The 26,351-nt window shown below is 38.6% G+C and overlaps 1 protein-coding gene across 7 annotated transcripts in view; it reads left to right on the forward strand.

Moving 5' to 3' along the window:
• GALNT18 (polypeptide N-acetylgalactosaminyltransferase 18) overlaps positions 1–26,351 on the forward strand; it is a 328,676-nt gene that overhangs the window by 186,688 nt on the left and 115,637 nt on the right. For 6 of the 7 annotated variants that reach the window (XM_055723132.1, XM_055723134.1, XM_055723131.1 and 3 more), the window contains exon 3: positions 23,008–23,200. In XM_055723132.1, coding sequence (XP_055579107.1) covers positions 23,008–23,200 — 193 coding nt within the window. Of the gene's footprint in view, positions 1–13,317; positions 13,478–23,007; positions 23,201–26,351 lie in introns of those variants that run through there. The other variant, XM_055723136.1, reaches the window with a different exon arrangement.

The following is a 26,351-nucleotide window of genomic DNA, read 5'->3' on the forward strand; positions in this document are numbered from 1 at the left end:
TGAGGTGGGGTGCAGAAACCCCAGCTTGATTGCCTGGCCAAGGAATCCATATGTGTTTCCATGCTCAGTTAACTGTGCTTATAGTCTTGCCTTTGGATAAATACTTTTTTTATTTAATAGGTAGAGTGTAATTTGGGCAGCATCTGAGATAAAAGAAATAGTAATAATTTTAGATCCAAATGTAGACCTAATTCCCTTACAGGGAAAGGCATTCTAAGTATTTGAAAAGAGAAAAGCCCCAACAACTTAACCTATGTGGCTGTTTTTAAATGATGCACGTGGAGCCTAAAGTATTACTAAAAGCTGCATGGAAACCTATTTAGGATGGTTGGAAATATCACCCAAACATTTGGGGTGTCGGATGATACAGTACAAGTTTTCTACCCTGCTTTTTTAAGACCGTTAATACTTCCCCCTGACACTGACCAGCTGGAAGTGGCTCAGATGGAAGGTGGAAGGAACAAGACTGTAGCAAGTGAATGCTGGCAGGACCTGAAATATCATTACCAGCTATTTGAGATTCAGTGGCTGTAATATGATAATGAACTATTAAATTATGCAGATAGAAATCACTGAAAGAGGAATGACATCAAATAGAATTATATGACAAATATGACAAAATCTCATTCCTCATTCTCCTGTTCTTTTCTAATGGGATATATTAAATAAGAGATTTTAATTCTATGTTTATAAATGGACATTCCATGAAGAAAGTAGCATAAATCCAAACTACTTAATTTTGTTTGTCAAGTATGACTAGAAGACAAACAACTGATTGTGTTAAAAGATAGACCTTGGAAATCCTGTTAAGCATTGGGAAGACATGATCATCCATCAGTCAGTCACAAGTGAAACAAAGTTCTGGGTTATACCATAGTGTCCAGCACTGTTTTCTTCTGTCAGTATGTCTTGTTATCTCTCACGGAAGACATAATTGTATCTTATTTTGAGCCTTGTACTCTGAATATACTTTATGTAAAGACGTTCATTTAATTGATTTTCGTGAAAGAATAGCTCCTTTACCTTAAATGTTAGAACAACGTAGGAATTACTGTTCCAATATCCCTTTATGTTTTGTATTCTCCATTAAGGACTGTTTGCCTCAAAGGGTGTGGTTTAGAAATCAGTGTTTATCTACATTAAGAACTAGCAAGGCCTGAGTTGGTCCCCGGCAGGAGGATCTGAGTAGTCATCGCTGAAAACTCAAGGAGGAACAACGCTGTGGCATGTAGAGTGTCCTCTTACTCCAAGAGAAAACAGATTTATATTGACTTTTTCCCCTGCATAATTTACTACTTTCCATGAAGTAGCTCTGCTTTGCTGGCTAGTTGGTTAGTATATTAGAGGGAACGTAATGAAAGCACTTGCTTTTCTGCTCTTACCTGTCCCTCTGCTTCTACCATTGCCTACACTGGCACCAATGCATTGTAAGAGATATATTAAGAGATATCCTGATATTTAAGGTTAAGATGAGATTAAAATTATTAACAAGAAATGCAAGTTCAAAAGAAGTTACTGTCATAAAACATGGCTTTTCTTAAGGGTTGGAAGCTGTGAGCATTATTGTGTGCGTGCTGCCAAAAGAAAATGCATTTAATAAGAAGCTCCTCTTGAGTCTGTTGAGTATATTTAAATTAGATTTTTTTTTCTTCCCCCCAAACAAGGAAAAAAGGGCTCTTTTAATGAGACACATTTTAGCTTTGGTCTATGACTTTGCTCCAGTTGCAACATGTGTATTTTGTTGTAAAGCTGCAAGTCTTCTTTACCTGAGTAGTATTCAAAGTAAGGTTATGTCAGTGTTTCTCTTTTAGTAAAAATAGTCTTGTTTACTAAGGGCATGTTCTGGCTGGTGGTATGACTGTGTAAGTAACATATCACTTTAGGTATAGTATTTGTACCTTTATTAATTTAATTTAAAAAATAATATGAAGTATTTAATGTAAATTTCTAAACCAGATTCCCAAAATACAATCTAAGAGTTAACAGTTAAAAAACTTTCAATGATGACAGGCACTTGCAGAGGCTGTATAAACATGCTCTGTTTTTTTGTGGGCCAAGGATGTATTCTTTTGACCCTGTAATCTTCCTCTTCAGAGATGGAGAATGTAAATCCCTTGGAATTCCTTTAATTATCCTGAACGCTTAGATCTTACTAGGAAAAAAAAAAAATCAAAACAACAATCTGTAAAATTAAGCATATGTTTCTGTAGTATGCAAGTGTCATGAGAATAAAATCGAAGTATTTTTTCAGTAATTTTTCAGAAAAGTTTTTAGTGGTCTAGTATTACAACAACAAATCAAAACGCTTTTTATTAGTCTTTTTGAGATGAAGATTTTTCACTTCATCAATCAAGGGAAACAGTTATAAAAAAGTATTAGATATAGTTTGGTGGTGAGCTTGGCAGTGCTAGGTTTACAGTTGGACTTGATTTTGAAGGTCTTTTCCAACTGAAATGATTCTATGATTCTGTGATTAGCAAACTGCAACATATATGGAAAATATACGTACTGGGCAGTATATTAAGAATAAATGCCAATATTTCTATTTAAAATAGATTTTATTAAAGTCATTGGAAAAAACTGTTCTTCAGGAGTTCTCTCAGTAAGAGTCTGATATTTGCCGGACATTGTCTCAAAGAAATGAGAGATGTGAAATATGTTATTTTTATGTGTTATATATCTGTTAAATATGTGGAATATTGGCATTTAAACTCAATTACTATGCTGTGGTATAAAGAAAATAAAACAAAATAAAAATGTGCAGGTATGTTTGACCCAAGCAGAAGTGGGACCTGTAGTGTCTTAAGATATTTTCATGTGTTGCCTGAGTGGGGACAGACAGGGAGCGAGCAAATCGGAGACCTTGTGATGTGCAAGCCTGCACTCCTGCAAGCAGCTGGTATTATTTGGCCTTCCAGCTTTGGTAATGTCACTTTCAGGGAAACAGATTTGCAGATAGTTATTAGACCATGTTAGCTGCACAGATGGTTTGCATACCTCTGAGCAAGAAAAAAACCAAAAAGGGGGAATGGGAAAAGAGATTGGTAAAGCAGGCTGTGTAATTAAGCAAAGAAGTGCAGATTTTGTTGAGGCTAAGAGATATAATTTAAAGAAAGGATTTTGCCTGAACAAAATATTTGGGTGCAGTATATTCTAACTTGAAAATTAGAGGGTTTTGCTTCTTTCCATGCTGTACGATTAGGTCAGTTGGGAATGAACATCCTCTTGGTAACAATTTGTAGTTCTAAGAACCAAATTTTTATTAGGCTGTAAGACAATGAATATCAGGGTCCATGTGTCTCTTTGCAGGGAAGACAGTTCTACTGAAATATTAAATATTCCTCACAATCCAAACTCCAAAGAGGTTGGAAAATCTAGTTAATCTCCTTATGCACAAAACAAATCCACTGTTACCAGTTAAGGAAATGGAATTGTAGTAAACATCTGTTCCTTGTCATACAGAGAGTGTTAGAGGCAGGTGGCTTGGAAACTGTGAAACCAGCATCTTCAGTATTAACTTCTTGTGGGACAGGGACAAGAAGTAATTGAAGATCATTGGTGATGCAAACTGTCTGCTGATGCGGAGAAATTTGTGAAAAAATGGCTGCTTTTAACATCTTTGCTAATGAGAGGAGAGAGGATTTTTACTGTTTTTATAGGCATTTCAGTGATGGTTGATACCGAATAGCTCAAAAGTGTAGCTTTATTTTAATACTCCTGCAAGGCAGGGGAAGCAATGCTGTTGCTGTTTTACAATGGCAAGATGAGATCCATGGGGAGAATGTTCTGGCTTTTCTGTAAGTGTTCAGTTGTACAAAGATAATTAAGAAATTATTTTAGGCAGAAAATTAAATCCTCTTTTTCTTCTACCACTGTTGAAAGATACTATGAGCAGCAACAGGAGAAAAATTACCGTTAGTGTAAGTCCCTAGTGCAGCCGTCATCCTCTACAGGAGGCCAAAGAATGTGTTGTAGTTGAGGACAGTTTGGCTCCTAAGTTTCGCCATTTTCTCCTTTCTTTTCTGCTCTGAGGCAACAGGCTATCTTAGGAATAGCTCTTTGCATTGAAGGTTAGGTATGCTTTTTCACGTGGAGATGTTCTGGTGTTTAAGTAACCTGCCCAGTGTTACACAGCTTTGCACATTCCATGTGCCCATGGGTGGTTACTTTTTGCAGCAGTTTAAGGCAGGACAAAGCCAGGATGTAGAGATGTCAGGAGGAGCAGATGAAAAATACCAAGAATGTGTCATGAACACAAATAGAAAGTTCTGCTTATGAAGACCATGTAAAATTAGACGGGAGACTATATGGAAAAATCTTCCACTGACTGTAGGTGAAGCTGAGGACCTAAGTCAGTGGAAATCTGCTGTCTACAGTTCCATTTCTGAGAGCGTTGGGGAACTGGAGAACCTGGTGGTAGACAAAGCCAAAAAAGTGGTGATGGATAAACAGACATCTGTTCCTCCACAACTTGATAGGTCTTTGGCAGGAAGATACACAAACAAGAATGTTATCAGAGCAAATGTCTGAAGGGACAGAACCTTTTATAACAATATTCGCTGGAGAAGAAACCGTGCAAGATTATGCTCAGTTCGCTGATTCTGGTTAACCTACTCTCATGTAAATTATATGAGACAAGAAAGGTCTCATCAGTATTTCCTTGCGTGTATTTCTAAACTCCTGTATTGTCATAGGTACAGCTGCAGAGAGACGCTACAGTCAGAAGCACTCCTTCGCTGAACCTTTTAGCAGGCCACTATTCTGAAACTCAGAGTGAAAGTAGCATAGGAGTTTTCTTAGTGTTGGTTTCTACTTCTTTTCAGCAGCGCTTTGGTAAGCATTGGAAAGCTTACTGGCCCTGGGTAGCGTACCAAAAACTTGCTATCTGAGAGCATTAAGCTCTTGAAAAGGAGACATACATTTTTCTGGTAAATTACCTCAAAATGCAAAAGCAACCTCGGAGTTAAGTCTCCAACTCCCTTGTGTGTGTGCTGACCTCTTTCAGACAATGACTGTTGGCTAAACATCAGTATGGGGCAGAAAAGCAACCTTGACATAACTTTTGATCTCAAGATCACACTGAGAATGTCTGAGTCAATAGTATGGAGAGATGGATTCCATGTACATATTTTAGTCAGATGGAAAGAGAAGCAGGTTCATTACAGTGTTCCCAGCCACATTGTGGCTCGGTTCATGGAGAAAGCCATGCCTCCTTGGCAAGCTTACCAAATCACTCTTCCCCAGTGATACAACGAAACACTGTCGAGCTTCTTCAGGAAACTTTTCTGGCTAAGATTTGGAGATGATAAATTCAACAAGCTTTAGTTCTTCTGCCAGGAAAATTACCTCCTGCTTTCTATTTGGCTTAAATTTCTCTCATAATTATTCTCTTTTCAGAGATAGCACTTAGAAAACTACTGGGGTAAAACATAACATTGGATTAAAATGTCCCAGATTCCACTTTCCAGGTAAGAAATTTAATTCGCTGGCATTGCCTTGAGCTAGGATTTGTTTGCAAGATTCCTGGACCCTTTGCTGATTTCTGTCAATCTATGCCAACTGTGTTTAAAAACTCAAAGTATTAAAGGGCAGCTTTTTCCAGGAGTGAAGATTAATTGGAAACAAACTGTTAAGGATCTTCATTTGCTGTTAGAGAAAATTACTTCTACTGCAGATGCAGAAAAATCTTTAATTTCAGTAATGAATAGTTATTGCAAAGTAACATCAGCTCCTTTCAAGTCTTCTCTTCAGAGATGGCTGCTTCTAGAATTTCTTCCTTCACTACTATTCTGCAGCTTATGTCCTAACTCTTTTGGTAAAATAATTTGTTCATTCTTTTCTTTTTCAAAGAGAATTTAATTAGCCCATCCCACCCTAGTGACTCATCAGTAATTAACTTGCAAGCCCTGCAGATTTCAAACACCTGCTGGGCAGGTGGAGCAAATGGAAAAAACCACTGTCTTTCATTTTGGACATAACCTCAGGTTTAATGAAATCTGTTATCATGCGTAACAATTTCTAAAAGCATTATGTAAATTCAAAAGTGAATGTCTCAGAATTCTCTGGTGTTTTATCAGAATATATTCTTCAGCTATCTATTCTAATATTCTCTGCTAAAAGTAATGATAATAAATAATAAAGTCTCTGGTCCTCTATTATTAAAGGTGTTCTACAAAATTGGTGAACGCCTGTTTTTATTACCCAGGTTTTTAGGCATTTTGCTAACATTCCTGGATAATTCTGTTTCTACTTAGAACAGCTAGGTTTAGTAACCACAAGTCTGAGATTACATGTATATGAGAGATCTGCTAAATGCACTACTTTGTTTAATGCACAGACTGTAGGATCTGGGTACGTTTCTGCTCTCATACAGTGGAACAGAAGAATTGGTAGGAAATACTTCTGTGCAATTATATGAAGTATTACTGTGGTATGCTTCGGCAGCTTTTTGAATTTAAGCAAATTCTGCTCCTGTCTATTTTGCTGTAGCTGAGATGAGGATTTATCCTATAACAGACTATTTGAAGTGTTCTAGATCTTTATCTGGTATAAATCAGTAGGAGCACTGGTATTCTCATTCATTTAAGCAGCTTTGTGATGGGGCCCAGTACAGCCTTGATGTACATCAAATCACTTTATGCAGGAGAGAAGTAAATCTGAACGGTTTGTATCCTGAAGACATGCTCTTGCTGCGTAATACTGGGTAAAGAGGAAGACCTTTTTCTAAATTGTTTAGAGAGGAAGGTCAGGCCTAGGGGACTGTTTTAAAGAGGATGCGTGGACACTGTAAATCCATGGAAGCATTTGGAGCTGTAAATTGCAAGTGAAAGAAGGCACTTTCTTACAGCAGGAAGCCTGTGAGTCATTGCGGGAGACAGGATTCAAGGCAAGGCTCTCTGCCCTTTACATTTTCTCTTGTCTGCCTGAGAGGCTTCATAATGGGCATGTTAACATCTGAGTGTCACTTGTGTCCCACCTGAGGGGGGTGAGTGTGGTAAGATCATTAAGTGCCTAGAAATTAAGCTATTTCACAGTCACTATTAGTACTGCCTTTCCAGACTATTTTCTGTTATATGAGTGGGTTTTTTTTCTGGAAAACATAAGAGAATGTGAAATGTAATGTTTATCAGAGCACTGGCACCACTTCCCAGAGAAGCAACATGAGAGTAAAAATGCATTTGTTGCCAAGTGCAGTCTTCTGCTGTTTAAAACATACTGTAAATGTGATTAATTTAAGTAGCAGCAATCAAAATTATGCATTTCTTCCTTAACATTTCCAGCTGTGGTTTTTTTGTCAGTGTTTCTACAGTAAGTAGGTTTGGACCATACTGGTGATAAACATAATTTAAAGAACAGGCTTTCTGAAGAGGTACTGTGACTAAGTAAGTAACACACTTTCTGGTGTTGATGTTTTTGGAGGTGTATGCAGTGGGCACAGTACTTCTTTGCCTAGGCTTAAATTGGGGTGCAGTACTGGTGAGCAGCATTGAAAGGTCTGGAATAATTCTTATTAGAGAGTCTCAATTTTCATCTTAGACAAAATTATCAACTGTTAATCTTTAATTAACAATTGTATTTCCCTTCAAGATGTATGATACGCAGGGTTATTAGGAGAAAATATAAAAGTAGAAAATTCCTTGTATAACTTCAGAATATATGTCCGCTAAAGGGGGGGGGGGGGGGCTTTTTTTTCCCCTTGTCCTTTTTGGTTTGAGGATTACTGAAAGTTGATCTGCAGAATTGGAATGAGGACAGGAAGAAAAAAGATACAGCTGAATTTTGGGAAATTATAATTTTGTTTTATGTTGCAAGAAAGATAATAAAAATTTTCATAAGGTGTTTCTACTTATGTTCTTCTGTGTGGATTTAGCACATTTACAAGAGGTTGATTTGTGAATTTCAGCCCTTTTCAGTAACTCTTCTCACACTGAAGCCATAGAAGATCCACAGGGAAATCTGTAGTCCTATGATGAGAAATTACTAACTAAAGTGTCCATTGTATCTTGCATAATAGATTGAATTTTCCTTGATCTTTGCTTAGTTTCCTTTTTTTTTGTCAGCAATTTAAGTTTTTCCTGGCTTCCTCATTTTTTTGCTCATTTTTTCTGGTTAAAACTGAATTTCTAGCTATAAATTTGATACATACTCTAGCTGTATTTTTGGGGGTTACAATTCTGACAGGGCTGTGATGACTTTAAAAAAAAAAAGCACCCAACCACCTCCATATCTTTTAATTTCTAGTGTAAATGGTAGTGGAATTTGCCTGTCATTTTGTAGCAATCAGCAACTCTTTAAGTTCCTCCTATGTTCTGAGCTTTTAGATCTCTTTCAACAGTAATAATCATGTCGCTACACCCTTCCCAGCTCCCCCTCCCCCAGTGATGATTATTCATGGTTTCGTAACGCCATCCATAAAACTGCACATCTGCTCTGAGGAATCAACCTGGTGTATTGTAAAGAGCAGTATAAAACAGGTACAATTTTATCTCTGTAAACCGCTTAACAAATATTAACTAATTGAGCTTTGCTATTCTGCAGGGTTTATTAGTTTCATTGCCTTATTTTCTAAAGAAGGACCCAATTGTCAATGCAAAGATAAGACTTTTAAAACCTGTGTCTCTGTTCCTTTACTCTGAAGGTCATACTTTTTGTTGTGGAGTGACGCTCGGTGTCTAGTTCTTGCTTCATGTAATGGTCATCACAGTCCATGGGCAGTTGTATGCTTTGGTGAGAACTGAGTGCTGCTTTTTCCTCTTGTCTGGAGGGATCACAGTGCTTGTGGAGTTTTCCACTCTTGTTTTTTCTTCATTACAGTCCAATCTTTAGAGAAGTCTCTTGACTTTGACAATGGAGAACATGGGGTGAGATACCCTCTGCCTTAGTGGTTTTTTTTGATGTGTTTATCAAATTTTGGAAGTATTTGTGTAAACTCAGAAAAAATTAAAATTTTGCTAATGGAGCAGAACCCTGCAGAGCCAATGTTGGTCAGATGCTTCTATTCTTCACATGACTGAAGCAGAGGAAGAGTTGATGCAGCTTCCAAAAAAATATTTGTGAAAGTTAGACTTGTTTTTAAAGTTGCAAAGGAAATGCAGGATGTTGTAAGTTTTAAAGCCGTTATATCTGCAGTTCTTAAAATAAGACAGAAGAAAAAAAAAACAACCCTCAGGTAGTAAATATTTCTCAAAGTTCCCAGTTGTAGGATAGACTGTGCATACAGCTGAGAACACCAAACAAACCAAAGTACTTGCTGGGTATGATCTAGAAAATCCTCTTTGCCTTCTATTCATGCAGACTGCGGATTGTCTGCATGACTTATTGTCATCTTCTAACATGTTTTTCACTTACTATCCTTTTTCCAAAACTAAGTTCAAGATAAGGGGTCATATGGCATTTACCAAATACCTATTGAACCTGAAGACTTCATTTGATTGTGTCTTCTTTTAAGTTTTCTTACTATTTCAAGGAGAATTCATGATATCTTGACAGTCTCAATTCATTATTGCTGTTAAATTAACACAAATCTTGTACTCGGTATCAAAGATGGGAGGGTGTGTTTAACCTGTCATTCATGTTTTTCTGCAAAGAGGAGAAAGCTATATTATGCTCAGTTTTCTTTTCCTATTGCAGTGTACTTTGCAGATCTGTAAAACAGACTTACTCCATGCTACTGCATATGTGTATGTGTAGTGCTTTAAGCATGAAAAGAGCAATAGCAAATGGGGATGGAAGATACTTTTACAGAAGCGCACGCATACTCTTCTTCAAAACTGCCCTGCTTTTCAGATTCCTTCACGTTTCATTTTTTAACTGAAGCTCATCTCTGTCTCTTGGGGTAGCTTAGGAAAAATCTTGAAAGTGTGAACTAGCTCCAAGCATGTGCAATTACATCTGCAAGTGTTTGAAGGGTACTTTTGAAATAGGAGCCCTGTCGAGTGCAGGTCCACTTACCAAAATGGCTGTTTACTGAGATGCCAGTGATATACTTCTGTGGAAGTGGTAAAACAGCTTACAATGTTTATCATGTTGAAAGCATTTATGAAAAGCGAAAAGGCTGTCTTGAGTGGGGGAGCTGCTGCTCTCTTTCTGTGTTTGTGAAGAAGGGGCCAAAACAAAATTCCTCAGAGGAATGAATGGAAATTGGTGAAGGAGGACTAATCTGAGGAAGTTCAGTACAGCCCAGTAAGCAGAGAAAATCTCATTTTATGTAATTACTGAAAAAGGAAGCCTATTTTTGGTGCTTTGAGTTGAACGAGTGTAGAAGAGAGCTCGCTTCTGTTTCCTTATGTGAACTTTACTTTTGGTGTGACTACTCCGTTTTGTATAAAAGCTGTACATAGGACTAATTAGTGTCACAACCTGAAAGCTCTTGGCAAAATAAACTTTTCAAAATAGTTAAGTGCTTTCATGTTTACTTCAGGTGTCAAAGATTTGGGTTTCTGAGATAAAACACACTGAGCTTTTAAATCCTCTCAGCTGCACAGATGCAAACTGCACTAATCCCAAAGAAAAATGTGGTCTGCTATTCATTAAATGCAGATGAGATTCCTTTTTTAGTAAGCACATAAGCAGATGCCTAAATTTAGGAACGTGTACTGTTACAATCAGGGGAATATTCTGAATCTTTCTGTCTCCTTTCCTGTGCTGGAACTCACTGTGGTTTGTCTTTGAGAGGTCTCTGACCCTAAGCTTTACCGTGGAACCTGGTTTATTCTGTCACCTTTACAGAGTGCTCTTTATATGTAGCTTTTATTGACTGTACATCTGTACCCTTTGAGCTTGCTTTGTGAACCTTTCCATATTTGCTAAGAACTGAGGAATGCTAGTGCCTTGTATGTTCAAGTATTTGTTCAACTGTGATGACAGGAGGATGTAATGAACAGGAATTTTCATTATTTATTAACTGTGCTGAGAGGAATTGGTTGGGTGCTAGTGGGGGAAAGGAGAGCGGAGGAGGCTGGAAGTCAGCCCAGAATGGCCACTTCTTTCCCTGCCCACTCAGTCCAGGGAGTCCTGCTGCGGGGTCCATGGGCTTGCTACAGCTTCTCCTCCTCCTTTTCAAAATCCATTGTTTTCCTCTCCTTTCTGTCAGAGAACCTCTGCTCACCCTTTTGGCTTGCTGGGAAGAGGAGGGGAGAAGAAAGAGCCAGGATGGGGTCGGGTCAGGAAGCTGGAGGAAGGTCTGTGGCCGGAGCAGTAATTGCAGTAAGCTGTCACCGCACAATGGGCCATTAGTGGAGAAAGTAATCCCCTTCCTTTTGAGTAGGTGAAGTAAGGAGCCTGCCACCCTGGGCAGCTATCCACTCTGTTTAAATTTAAGCTGTCCTTAAACCATGGTAATTAAACACCTAAACCTCCACAAAAAAACAGCCCCAGTTATTTGTTTAAGTGATAAACTTTATTTTAGTTCTAAATAAAAAATACATTGCGTTTTAAAACAACCTTCACACTTGTTAACCATTCAACCAGTAATAATAAAATTACCTATTGATAAAATGCAGTTCATCTGTTTGGTGGAACAGAAGTTTAACAACGTGCAAGAACGGAGCAAAGCAAGTTGGGAAAACAGGAAATAGCATCCAGTGCCAATTGCAGGATGACTTTTGGCATGAAGAGTTTTCATTCTGTTGGAATTTGCTCAGAGCATTACATGACCAACATGTTAGCTCCTCAACAAAGAATAAAAGATAGGGATTTTAATGTTCACAGGAATGAAAATTTAAAATAACGTAGGAAGCCTCAACATTGATCATTTGACCCAGAATAAATAGTTGTGTATATTAAATGTAAAATATCTTCAGAATCTGAATGTCACCTTTTGAAATGATGTTTTTAGAGGACTCTGTGTCCACTGTTTGCTCATCCTACAGTGGTCAGTGATGAAGTTTCCACTGTCTTCTGTGACAGCAACAATTGCGGAGGAGTAAAGATGTGAAAGCCCTGCCTCAGTACTGTAATGAAAGGTCTTCTTCCATCTGGTGGCAAAAATGGTCTGCATTTTGAGCAAAAAATCTTTATACCTTTAATCCGGTGACCAGTGCTTAGTTACTGGTCTTACCCAAGAATGTTTGATAAATCCTACCTGACTCCACTTTAAACTGAGGTAAATCTCTGAATTGAAAATAACCAAACACCAAAGCAGAGTTCCACAATAATTCAGTTTTTACATCCATTTACAAATAAAAAATGCTTGTAAATGCAGTAGTGTAATTGCATAATACGAGGTCTTCTGTGTTTCTACTTATTTATTCCGCGGTGATGAGGAAGTAGTTTTTAGAAATTTCAGTTTTGCTACTGAGCATCAGGTAGAAGTAGTCTTTATTTCTGGTCCTCTCTGTTTCCGGATGCAAACTGGTGTCTCATCTGTGAATTTCTGTTCTCTTCAACTCCTGCCTGGAAAAAATACACAGTGTAATCAGCTTACTTAATGACAAATGGTTAGGCAAGCATGAAGTTGTAGACATGGAAGTAGTTTGCTCAAGTCCTCCTGAAGGCACCAAAGTCAGTGGAACTTCTTCTCTGTGAAGTTACTGAACATTTATCTGTTCGGTAAAATGTTTAATTTGTACATTGTTCTATTTTTTTTTTTTGTACAGTGCTCAGTGTAATGAAATTTGATGAGAATTTTGCAAAATATTATCACAAATAACTAAAAAATTGATCATTATATATGATAGCATGCTGTCTTTTTGATCCAAGACAGGAAATGATTTGACAGTCTGATCTAACTAGCGTGGGGGGAGTGGTATTCATGTGAACCAGAACCATGACTTGGAATGAGACAGTCATGCTGCTTACCTGAAAAATTAGATTGGTAGTAGTGCCCTTCTCATTCCTCTGGCCGTTACTCGTACCCCTGTGAGTTTCTAGCAGTTGCACTGCAGTTTGTGGTACACAGATCTCAATGTTACAAACAGAAATAAAGTTGCCAAATTAATTTTCAGGCAGTTTTTAGCAGATTATTATTCTGTCTTTAGCCTGTTATTCCAAAAACTGATGCATGTTTGCCTACAGATTAAGTTCAAGTTAGTGCTTTAAGTACAAAATTTTCTGAAATGAGAAAAATAATTTTGCTTTTTAAAATTTATTTCTTGTAATGAAGACAACAGTAGTCCTTTAAGTGATAGTAAATCAGTAATTCTTCTGACAACCCTTTATCTCAAAGGTCTTAGTTAATCAATTATGTGTTACTTTAAATAAATTGATGCTTTTTAAAAATCTGGTTTCCCAGTATGAAGAGCACAGAGAGGTATTGCTTTGGGCAATCTTAAAAATTTGCTTTAGAAAACCTGAAGGTTTGGAACTTGTTGTCCTTAGTCTTCAATATCCTTATAGTGTATTTTTAAAAAATCAGCCTTTTACCCACTTGAGAAGACAAAATTGGTCTTTGTCAAAATATTGGTGTCAATGGATAAAGACAGTCTTGAAAGTGCAGTATTGGTACCTGTCAGACAGCTCAGCTCTATGTCTTCATCTGGTAAGTAATATGAGAGGAAATTGATTGTACTTGAAAATACGTATTTCCTTGGATATTCTTTCCAGCAAGTGAAAAGCTTTTACCCTAGTTTCAGGTTGTCCAGGCCTGTAGTAACTTTGTTAACTTTGCCAGATTGATGCAGAGACCTGTCTAGCCTGATTCATATCCATGGCACAGTTATGGCTAGAGGGGAATTTAATAGGCTAGTAGTGAGAAGTTATGTAGTAGAAATAACAATGACCAGGATTTATAGCGTTTTCAGATCAGAGCAGGCTATTTCTAGTGTATACAGGAGAGATATAGAGCCCTTACCAAGACCTTGTTCCTATAAAGTGTTGTTTGCATGCACCTATACAATATAGTTCAGCATTTACTTGATGACCTAATAATAATTTTATTTTTCTCCTATGTGTTTTCTTACCCGTAGGAAATAACCACTATAATAGAATTTTCTGGTTAATTAGCGGTTTATAAGTTTGCTACTTGCAGTTCTGAGAGCTCTTTAACAAGTTCTGAAGAAGTTTTTAAAACTTCAGATTTCTCTTGGAAGACAAATATTCCTGTTTCTTATACTGCCCTCTAGTGCTGAGCGTATTTTGAGACTCATCTTCAAGTATCTTCAGTGTAAAGTAATTTTGTGCAGTGATTTTTTAGGAAGTGTTAGGAAATCAATGTCTGCCAAAGCAGGAGACGTCCACCTTCTCTGCATGAATGTCTGCCCTTTTTTGGATGAACATACTCACATATGTATATCATGTAGAACAGGTGGTTATGTACAAATGAGACAAACATCCCATTGTCCAAACCCAAAAGCTGCTGATGTTTTCAGCCTGACACCACTACCAGCCAACAGTCAAATAAAATTAAGTTCAGGACACATAGCCCGGGTAAGTAGAAGGTCTTGCAGTATTCTGTATGAGTGACTTGCAGCCTTCTGGGACCAGTGGCTTCCCCTATGTCTCCTCCGTGGGAGAAGCATCTGGCTCTCTTACATTTACAAGTGCCTTGATCCTGAGCAAAGTGAAGCCGAGTCTTAGGGGACTAGTTAGCAGAAGTGAGCTGCCTTCTGACGTTTTTGTGAGTGGATTCGTCACTGCAACAACTCACATATTGTTGCTGTTCTACCTGCATTACTTGAAAACCAAACTTGCTGAACCCAGACTGCCCATTTGCTGCATAAGACCTTGAATCACTGTCATCGGCTTTCAGTAAGTACATATTAGCATCCCTTTTTCAATCTCTTGTGATGTGTTAACTCCATTATTTCAGATCTCAGAAGACTCTGTAGTATGAATTTCTCAATCCAAATTCAAAGATCTCATGGATCTTTCTATCATCAAACATCTAATATACCCAGATATTTCTGATAAGAAGTGTCTGAAAGGACTTGACAAATTGGTACATTATTGAGAATATGTTGCACTGCTAATCCCTTTATGAACGCATGCTTGATAAATAGTTCGCTCCCACAGTCTCCTCCAGTGAACAGTTAATGGGAAAATCTAGGTGATGTAAATACAGGGGAGAATGCTATGGGGACACAATGTGTGGCACCCCTGCCCTGGGGAGCTGTTCAGGCTCTCTGTGCAGTGCTCATGAGCACTGGTGTCAGTGTGGCTCTGGGGGAGACCTGGCTGGATCTGTCCAAGGCTTCCCGAGGGCACAGGGTTCCAGGATGGCCTGTTTGGTGTGGGTACGAATCTGGATAAAGATTCCAAACAACTCTCTCTGGCTCTTAGTTTCTATCTACTTGCCTCATTCATATAGGGAAAATACAGTTTGATGGTTATGTCTCTAGAACTTGTAAGTGACTTCAGGGAGAGGAAGGGCTTCCGCTAAGCAGCAGAACCAGACTGGATTTCCACCTTAATACACACAGTAAGCATGAGATTATTTCTCATGAAAAAAACTAACCTGAATTTCTCTAAAATATTCTGGGTTTTTATAAACAAATGAAAAAAAAATTAGCAGCACTCCAGTAGCTTACCGTTATGCATGTATATTGGCTGCATTAAAATGCAATAGTGGTAACATACCAATTAATAATAATGAATTGTGTTTCAAGTTCTCAGAAATGTCAAAAAACTGTTGAGAGTTTTGGATGTTTCCTGCTGTATGTGCTATTATATACACTTTAAAGTACTGATTGTATACTACTCATAGGATAATTGTGGCTTCTTGGCAGTTAGCTTTACAGGAAAGATTCACCTCTTTTTTTTTTGGCATGTTTTTTCCCATCCCATCTCTCTAATCTTAGTTGTCAGTGTTTCTTTCATCACCCTGTACAAACAAGGAGGTAATGTAATTTCAGAGATTCATTTACCTCGTAGAGGATTTATAGCAGTGTCCTGCATGGCATCAGCCTTCCAAGGCAGGAATTGTCAGACTGTAATTATTAAGGATGCTGATAATGTGTTTGCATTAATTACAATAGACCTTGAAAGTGGGATCTTCCTCTGTATATCTTCCTGTGTGACAAAATTTAGGTGAAGTTTTCACACTTCTAAAAATTCTATCAAGGCTCTATGACCCAATGCAAATCTGGGATTTTTACCTGTCATGGGGAATAGCCTCTGGGTATGGAGGGTATATGTTGGCTAACAGGGGAAGGGCATATGTAGAGGAAAAGGATGAAAGGATCCTTACTTCCACAGTAAGCTGAAATGCTATTGCCTGCAGGAAATCAAATATAGATATTATTTTTTAATTTTTGAGTGCTGGGAGCCAGAGTCTGAGGCCATTAGGCCTATGAAAAAGTCAGTACTTTATATTCCTGAAACAATTCCCAAAGTACCAGCAGAAGCAATCTAACAGATAAAGTTGCTGTGCGCTTCTTCATGATTGACTCAAGAACCTGAAGGCTGCTGAGGTTGTGAAAGTCAGTTCCTTCACTTTCTTCAAACTATGGTACTCTTTCATAAAAGCATTTACTAGATTATCTTGACTTCCTAAAAATCTAGCTGCTGAACATCAAAGAGAGCTGAGGTTTCTTTTGTCTTTAATGATAGTTTTCTTAGATTCACATCATGAGTCCACCTTGTAAGGTAAGGCATATTTACTGCGTTACCCCTTTAATCATTGCATGCTCCTTCCTTTCTAGGCTGATAAATTAGCGTCATGCACTGGAGAACTCTGAAGAGCATGTGATCAAAGCCCTTCTGCCTACATCCTGGCATCATTTTTCTTTTGTAAGCCTTTTACACCTGAGTGTGTGTAGTTTTGCTCAGTTATTGATGCATTATACGTGTCTTCAGCTGACATAGGGGTATTTTTGCAGATAGGGTATTTTTGCTGACTGACTGTTTAACCCTTCTCGTTACTGGCACTTACTGAAATCAGCATATAAGGTTACCCTGCAGATTTTGTAAAGCACTTCTGATACAGTGGAAGCCATTTTTGCAGTGGTTAAGCTTTGATATGAAATACTACCGCTTTTGTGAGTAGAGCTGCAGTCAAATGAGGGGTAGAAGCAAACAGATCTTACAGACTAGTAACAACAAACAACATGTCTGAATCTGTCTCTGCAACTATATTTGCAGCCTTTTTCTGGCTTGATCCTTTCTCTTAACTGTAAACCTGTTCATAGTAACCTTTCTTAGGAAGCAAAGTTGAAATCTCAATGAAGCTGGAAAAAAAAGAGTATTTCTTAATGAGTTTGAAAAGTTTTCATGGAGATGGGAGTTTATGATGTCAGTGTGCCTTTCTGGTGAAGCTGGCTATTTTGTTAGTCCTGTCATTCTCAGCAATGTTGGTCTGAAGAGATTTTATTTTCTGAGGTATGCAATACAGATGTGAGGGTTGGTTTTTTTCCAAACCTTACTTTCAATTCTTACCATTTAATCTGCTAAATGCCAGCTGTTAATGTTATTACATGACTTCACAAACTTATTAGTTAAGGTGATCAGAAACTGGAAGCAGACACTGATTCTCTCATAGTTTTTCGTAATTCTTGATAAGGAAGTATGATTGGGCAGGATCAGCACGTGCATAGCAGATATGCAAGAAATATGTTGATGTAACATAAAATTATACTGGTGACAAAACTGAAGACAGTCTTTCAAGGAAGGTCACTGCTAGACCTTTGCATAGCTGATGCATCAGTGCTGTTAGAGGTGCCGTTCATGGTTCTGAAACAGATATAGGCATTTGTTCAGTAGAAAATATCCCTATTTTTATACATTATAATTATAATTTATACAGTATAGTTACATTATGCAGTGTTAATTAAATAATTGTATTTTGCCAAGATGCTTGAAGACTACTACAATAACAGTTGGATACAATACACTTCATTTCCTTCCTTTCACAACTTAAGAATGCTGTTGTAAATTAAGTGGTTGTCTTGTACTACCATGGAAATAATGGTTTTCATGGTGGGCACAATGATTCCTGTGCTATTATTAGCTGTTACCTCATGATGCTATAAATACGGTTGGTGGTAATCAAGAAAATCCCCGCACACAGAGAATCACACAGAATAATTCTTCCTTGAGCCCAGGTTCTGGCTTGCAGTGTCATTTGTGCCCACGTGAAAGAGTAGCAGAGGATACTGGTCCATGCTCTTGACAAGTTGTGGCACCCTCTCAGCCACATCCTGGCCCTTAGCTCCCAGAAGGCAGCACACCTCACATGGCTCCTTGTCAGGCTGGCAGACCGGTGCCTCAGTGCCTCTAACAGAGTCACCCACAACAACCACACAAGGTTTATTTTTGCAGTATCCACTGTGCGCTGCTGGTACGGTTTCTCCTTGCAGACCTTGCTTGTGGGTGCCTAGAGTTAAAACTTCATATCTGATTTTGGTTGTGATGCTGGAGGGTGGAGACTGAAGCAGGGTTCTGCTTTTGTGGGTCTGTGGGTCACAAGGATCCAAGTTGCCTCATTATCTGTGGAGTCCACTACAGGAACATGGTTCTGAAACCACCTATCTATCTCCATCTCTGCTCCTTTAATCCTGCGCAGCCTTTTAACTGTTTCTGCAAATCAGCCTCCTTACGTAACGCGTCAATAACCTGTGCCCACTCTATGGGTACTTTTCTTTTCTCCAGGAGGGCCTGGGCCCTTGTGACAACCTGCCACATGTATGGAATTCTCCTTCCTTACCAGTTCTGTCTGAGTGGAAGCATCAGGTATCTCAGGCGCTTGCTCTGCAGAAGCACTGGTTTTCACTCTGAGGCAAGTGTCCACCAGTATGGCAGAGACCTAGAGCACTTCCCTGGGCTGTGGGCTGGCAAGTGGGGTGCAGTGCCCTTTCCTGAATTGCTCCTCACTGTCTGGTCATTTTGTCTATCATGTTGTTCCTTGAGTACCAGTTGTATGAGTTGCCGTATGAAAACTGGGAGAGATAAATGTGTAGTGACAAAAAATAACAAAGTGCAAGTTATAAATAGATAGTGAAGGAAGGGAGAGGAAGGAAAGGGGTACACAGGTACACGTACAGCAGTTGAGATCAGTGAAAATAAATGCGTAACTTGATGGGATAGGGACTACCTTGAGTTTTCTTGTTGCTTCTAACACATCGCTTGTCTGTAGTTCCGTAGTAAGGGATAGAAATTTTGTTGCCTGTTTGCTGCTTGGTTGTACGACCTCTGAAGAAAACAAGTATTTAATTTATTATCAGTTAACACAGAAATTTAATTAATAATTTGGGTATTAGGAAATGAAGACAACGTGGGGCACCTCCTACTCTCCTGAAGTTGATCTTCTCTAATTTTCTTTTGCCTCTGTTGTTCTCTCTCTACCCTTGCTCTTTCTTTCTTGTAATTTTGTGCCCTTTCTGAAATACTTTTTCACATAAGTGCCACTAGTTTCACTGATGGGCTTAGCTTTGGGCAGCTGTGAGTCTGTTGGGGAAATGGCTACGTCTGGCACAGGGCAACACCTTACCTTCTCTAAGCTATTTCTACAGTCCCTCCACTACCCAAATCTTGCTATTTGTACCCAATACACTAGAAAAGGCTGTTGAAACCTCTGTGTGTGTGTGTTCCGTTCAAGAGCCATGTTAACGCAGGTTCATTCAGCTTCAATTGCTAATAGAAGTATCTTTTAGTACTAGGAGAGGATTGCTTTTGTGTCACGTACAACCTGGATTTCAGTGGCGCCTTCTGATTTGGTGTCTCTGACTTATTCTATATAACGAGCACTACAAAGAGGAATCAGTGAGATCAGATGAAGCGATAGATTTTATATGAAGATTAATTGCATAACTAGTACACATGATCCAGAAGGTATGAGGTAAAGATACACGGATGCTTTTAGAAAACAAACTTGAGGGTTTTTGACTCAGGTAAGCAGTGTGTGACCCACCCCGTGCTGATGCCATGAGCAGCCAGGCTTCTGGAAGGAGACTTCCTCAGCCCATGTGTACAACCAGCTGACAACTGTGCGATTTATCTCTGGTTCCAACTGATTTAACGTCAAAGTTTCAGTCTGCCAAGAGTTAACACCAGGCTCATGTCTGTGTACAGTGCTGCTCTTCATATTGTGTGAAAAGTTAATGTGGAGAAGACCCCATATTAACATTTGCGGCAATGTGCTGCAGATGGTAAGCTTTCTTCCCACAGGAAGAATGGAACTGATCTTTCGTGTTCGGTAATAACTGAGCAGATAAATGTGTCTACCTTTGTATTGCTTCAGGCAGTACTACTTACTGGCTCACCTTTGAGCCTTGGCTTCCCATGATCATTCTGCAACTGTAGAAGCAAGTGGTAAGAACAATGGGCTGTGAGACTTCAGGCCAAGATCTATTTACAGAGACTAAGGCATCAAATACACTTGTTGACTAGTTGAAGGGCAGATTATGGTCTTATAATAATTGATTTTATTTCTTGTGAGAGACTGCCAGAATAAAGTCACTTTCCCCAAGGCTTTTCAGCCAAATAAAAGGAAGAAAGACTTTGTCATCAGAGATATGTGCTTAATGCCATTGATTGTAATTGAAAGTTCTTGTTAATGCTTTTTTTCCTGTAGAAGAAAATATTGAAATAACATGTTTACTTAGTATGCAAAAAACAGCTGTGACAAGTGGTCTGTTAGAGCTTGTAAACTAAAATCACAGGTAGCCATTGCTGGAAAATCTTAGTCTTGCAGCTACAACATGGATTAATGAGTGCTTTTGCAATCGGAAAACAGCAAGAGATTCATAGATCACTTTAGGCAATATCTTGCCCTCAAAATCGGTGGATAGAATTCAATAGATGCCTGTGTGATTCAGTGAAGGTGGTTGTTCGTGGGATGGCTCTTCATCCATGGAAGATTACCCTTGGAACTGTCTTTATTTACAAATGCATATGCATGCACTACTCTTACCATGAGTCTTATTTTTTTTCAGATGTCTTCATCCATTGAGGTGCTGTTTGCATGTGGGTGGATCCTACAGTCTTCTGCCATGAGTGTAATAATAAATATAAATAATATTTTAAAATAAAAATTATTTTAAAAAATATCAGGGAAAGTGTACTTGATTTGGAGAAATCCAGATTAATGTAAGACACAACAGGCGGAACAAATACTTGCATAGTTTTCTTGATTAGCGTGAATGTAGATGTTCTTGAAAAGTGCCAAGCTACTGGCCAGGATCAGGAACGTACCTGATCTAAAGATCTCTTATATGTGAAGATAGTTTGTGAAATTCTTTGTGTAAATTCAAGTTGGTTTTTTGGAGTTCATGTAGCTGTCAAACAACAGAGATATCTGTGACTTTCCCCATTGCTGTGATTTTTGTACAGGTATTTAAACACTATTCTGCATTTTTCAAGTTAGGACTTTCTAAAATGATCTGAATTTATCAAACTTTCTTAATTTCCATTGCAGAGAGCTGACAATCTCCACTCTTTACATGTTCATCTGTGTGGTAGCCAGGCTTGTCAGAGTAGTTTCTTAATTTGACTGAGGGTTTAGCATGTCTTTCATCTTTGAAGAACATGAGCCGAATCCAGAATTCAGGCTGCAGGACAATGCTCTGACAAGTAAAGAAACAGTATGTATTCACAGAGGTTAGATTGTAGTGCAGGGAAGCAAGTGTCATTAGCTTCCTGTCAGTATTGTAAGGGGAAAAAGGAAAACATCTTGAATGAATGAAGCAACTTAGTTTTCTCAATTTATGTTTACACATTTTTGGGTTCTTTTTAGTAAAAGATCAAAGAATGTGCTTCCTGGCATTCTTTAGGAGTCAGGATTCTGGTGGTGTATACTATTAGTACATGAGCTGTTGTCTTTAGGTGTTTCCATGCAGCTAGCTTAAGCCACCTGTCAGATCCGTAGGTGACTGTGTGGGTGCTGAGGACGATTTGGACACAGTTGAAGTTTCTGTCTATTGGACACATTTGAAGACTTTTCAAAGATTTTATTTTAGTTTTATAAGTCTCTGATGAAAAAGTTATGGTTTGTGGGTACAGCTCGTCAGGAATGAGAGTTTTATTTAGCTGGTTAGTTGTTAATGTCTATGGAGACTGTTCTTAAGTAATTAGAACTTCCAGAGAGTTAAGATTTTTTTTTCTTTGTGAGGCTGTAGTTTATGGTGACAAATTGGGGTCGTCTTTCTTTATTAGTGTGCTGTATATCATAAAACATTTACATAGACAAGAGATTTTCCGGATTAGATTGTGTGGTCCAGTGCAGGAGGACAGAAGGGCTGACTGGAGGAGTGAGACGGTGCTGTTAGAGAGCGCCTTACAAGTCACCTTGAGCAGGCTTCTTCAACAACTAAATGTTGCGAACAAATTCTGTGTTTTCATTGTACTGGAGTGCTTCTTAATTTCAGTTCTACATGTATCATTTCCCATCTTCTCTATTTGTTCCAGCAGCCAGAGATGTGGCCTTGTGGAACAAGACAAACCAAGCAAACAAAAAAATTTATAATGACACAAATACCACAAAGTGATGATTCCAGTAGATCATTGCATGCACATAAATATGGACTAAAAATTTGAATAGGCTGGATTGGTAAACCGGACCATAAAATTATTGTGTGACTGAAACTGGTTTGCTATTTAAGCATGGATGCCATGTGCAGTGCATTTTTTGTCTGTTGAATCTGTAGTTTGAAATAACTTATTTTACACATAGACTTTGACAGCCATTTTGTGTGTTCTGTACAGACTCTTGTCTTCCTTCATCTTTGCTTTTTCTCTCCAAAACTTTAATCTTTTCCTAGCAAGATAATTCAGGCTGAAATTAAATAGTTCATCTTTGTGTATAAAAATAAAATAACATTCCTGTTGTCTGATAGGCCTTCTTTTGAAATTTAATTCATTTAGATTTATCAGTCCTTATCTTTAGTCTGATTGTGATGAAAAAGAATTGGTTTTAACTAACTGTATTTAGAATATTAAATTTTGAGCCTTAGGTCCTAATAGTTACATTGCCACAAGAGGTATGTGAGGGCATGTTATGTGAAGACTTACAGGCTGCTTTAAGATGACAGCATGTGCTGTTCTGTGTGCTGTTCTCCTAAAGTTAGGTTTTTTTAAAGTAACATACCCTAAATCCTGTTGGAATGAAAGTCTAAAATTGTTTCTTTTTGTCTTTTGTAGAAGCTCCACCAAAACTGGAAGAAAATCCTGCTGAAGCGTTCACTGACTCGTCTCTCTTTGCTCACTGGGGCCAGGATCTCAGCCCTGAAAACAGGCGTATCGCACTTAAACAGTTCCAGTATTACGGCTACAACGCTTACCTGAGCGATCGCTTGCCGCTGGACAGGCCCTTGCCTGACCTTAGGCCCAACGGGTGAGTGCTGTAGTTCAACATGGCATTGTAGGTCCTGAATTTGCAGAGTCTGTTAGCTCCTTTTCACCTGGGGGTTATGTTATGTGATCATGTAGAAGGTAGGTTACGTACGGCGGCCAGAATGAGTCATTTCTATGCAATATATGAAGGCTGGAAATTTCAAATGTATCCTGGAACACCAGTGTCGAAATTAAGTCCTGTTAAAATCCCACTAAGTATCCATTAAAATTTTCCCGAGATTCTTTGGAAGCTTAATTTCACCTACAATTTACATTAGATAGCAAGTGTTTGATTGCTAAAAGAATAACCTTTTTTATGTTAAATTTGAGTTTTATCGTAAGATCTGACTGAGATAGGAAGAAAATAAGAACTGCTCTTTCTGAAAGCCCCGAAGTTGAGCTCCAGTGGTGAAATACGCAAGCGTTTAGCAGCTGAAAGTCCATGGAGCCTTTTCACTGGGCTGTTCTCTGTTAGGATGCACGCATGTCAGGCAGGGTGAATGCATCCACTTTTACTCCGCGATGGCTTGGTGAGAGATGGGTAGGACCAAGGGAGTGAACAACCTTCCCTTCAGAGCGTCTGAGGCCTGTTCTGTTAGGACCGTTCAGAGACAGTTAATGCTCAGCTTCCTTCAGCCTTGGAGATACATCTGAGCCTTTGAACAAACAGCAGCTCTGGGGATGGGGAAATGGGTGAAGGGAAAACTACTTTTTTGCAGCTCATTGAAATAAACATGATGGGTGCTTACTGAATTGACCATGTGATATTATTAATTTATTTTAACCAAATGTTTTAGTAACTAAAGGAGCAAGCAGTGCATTTTGCCATATATTAAGTTGTCTGATATTAATGAAAATATATGAACACCATCCCAGGCAGCACTTCAGCAATCTTAAATATATATATGCTATATATTATTGTATGTTACATTTTAGAAGTGTTTATGTTGTAGATTTGTAGAAATAATGACTTTAAGGAAATCAAAGTCCATGCAATTATATTTGTAGATTGGTTAAATCAGTTTAGCACTGTCTGTAGGGACAATCTCTCTTTCTTTCTTTTTTTTTTTTAATAATAAACTAATTTAGAGGAAAAATAAATCTTCTGTCACTAAAAGACATCAATGACAGAAAAGTTTCTGTTCTTATGTCTCTTTTGAAATTACTCTCCTAAATTACTTCAATCTAAATTTTTTATAATTGTGGGGTTTAAAAATTAAAAAGACAGAGAAAATGAATGTTACTGTAGCTGAAAGAAATAAATTATGGTTGTGATTTTAAAAGAAACTCCAGTTAGAAATGAATCATGATCCTAATTTCTATGCAGTTTTTGATTCTTAGTTAACTATTTGCCAGAAACATGTTAGACATTGCAATATGTTTATGGATGCATGCATACAAAATAACAGCTTAGTAATGGTAGCTCAGGAAGATTCCCCCCCCCCCCCCCCCCCCCCCCTTTATTTTTGTTCAGGAGCAAGCAGTTATCTGACACTGAAATGCAGTAAATTCTGAGACTGAGGGAAATTAAGCGTGTTGTCAGGTAGTCTGTAAACTGTTTGCTATGTCTGGAGCACCCTGTGGAGTACAGAGCTACAGGGTATCCTGAAAGTCATGTTGCTGAAAAAAGAATTCCCACTCCTGATATGCAAATTCTCATTTGTGTGAGAGCACATGTGTGGCTATTGTGGGGAAAAAACCTACCTTGCAAGAGTATGTTTTCCACTATAATAATCAATTTTAGGCATTTGTAGCACCTGTTTTTAAAGCAGATTGCATTAGTCAGTTCTAGAGTCTATGTAGATGTGTTTAAATTATCCATGGGCAGATACTAGGCTCAAGCGGCATGGTATGAAAGCCAAGGATATCTTGGTCTGAAGAGAGCACGCAGCAAGTGGCATGGAGACCGAGTTAATGAGCTTTCCTGGACCTTAGTCAGTTGTGGTATTCCTGTTCTGACTAGAAATGCATGAAAGCACAGATACAGCAGAGGTACAATAGCTCTGGTCAAAGTTAGCCTAGGTCTAACCAAGCTCATTAGCCTGGATTTAGCAGTGGTTCTGCAAGAGTCAGCACGACATTCAAATCCCAGAAAGGCTTGTGGACACGTAGCTAAAGGAACAGAGTTCATATAGATATGTCTGGGCTCAGTTGTGGTCTATCATCTGTATTCATAACCTGTGATATGAAGTATGGGAAGTTGGAAAGATGACATAAATATATGTATAACTGAAGTCTAATGTAATTCATATATGGTTGGCCCCAGCTGATACTGGGAGAGTGATCTGCCAAGAGTGTATGGTGTTAGTAGCCCCTTTTATATCATACTGGTATGACTCAGCCTTGACCTTCTTTCTGCCTGCAGTGCTCTGAGAATTCACATCAAAATAACTTGGCAGAGGAGTTCAGCATTTCTTTGCAGCGTTCTGCAGTAAGAAAGGCAACTCCACATATAACCCTGTTTTATAGCATTGAGGATTTTCTAGGCTTGTTATTGTCAATATTTAATGCAATGAGAAAACCAAAGAACAATTAGAGATAGCTGAGCCACAAAACGTGTGAAGGAGAGGCAAATACTCGCCCTTGCCCAGTCGTCCAATGTGGGTGGCAGGCAGAGGTGGGAGACCACATTTAGTAGTTAGGGCAGTGCACTCTGCCCAAGCCCCTGAACTCTGGCTTCTCTTGAAAAAAATGGCCATCAGTCAGACAGAAGCATCCAGCAGACTGTAGATGCGTCAGGCTATGGCAGTTGTCACATCTTGCAGTGTGACCTTCTCGTGTTTTCAGTACTACAGAGTGGTTTCTAACCCTTTGCACAGCCATGGGCCTCATGTTCTGTCATAAAACGTAGAATTTTATTTACTTTTCACGGTGAATATTTGTGCTAGTGCAGTGGAGTCCCCAGCACAGCCAAAGTAATCTGTTACAATACTGACTGTAGTAAATAACTGCCCTGGATATCCCAGCTTCCTGAATTGGTGCTCACGTTCTGAGGTAGGCTCCCTTTTTGCAGTACTTAGTAGACAGTATAAGCAGTGTTGTGGAGTATTGCTTATACTTTCTCTCCCAAGGCCTTCATTTATTTTCTGCTGCTGAAATTGGGTGCTCTGCTGTTTACCACCCTTATGTGCATCTGTTAGCCCGTAAACTTA

Source organism: Falco cherrug, chromosome 10 (genome assembly GCF_023634085.1).
Source record: "Falco cherrug isolate bFalChe1 chromosome 10, bFalChe1.pri, whole genome shotgun sequence".
In the NCBI taxonomy this organism is placed as follows: domain Eukaryota; kingdom Metazoa; phylum Chordata; class Aves; order Falconiformes; family Falconidae; genus Falco; species Falco cherrug.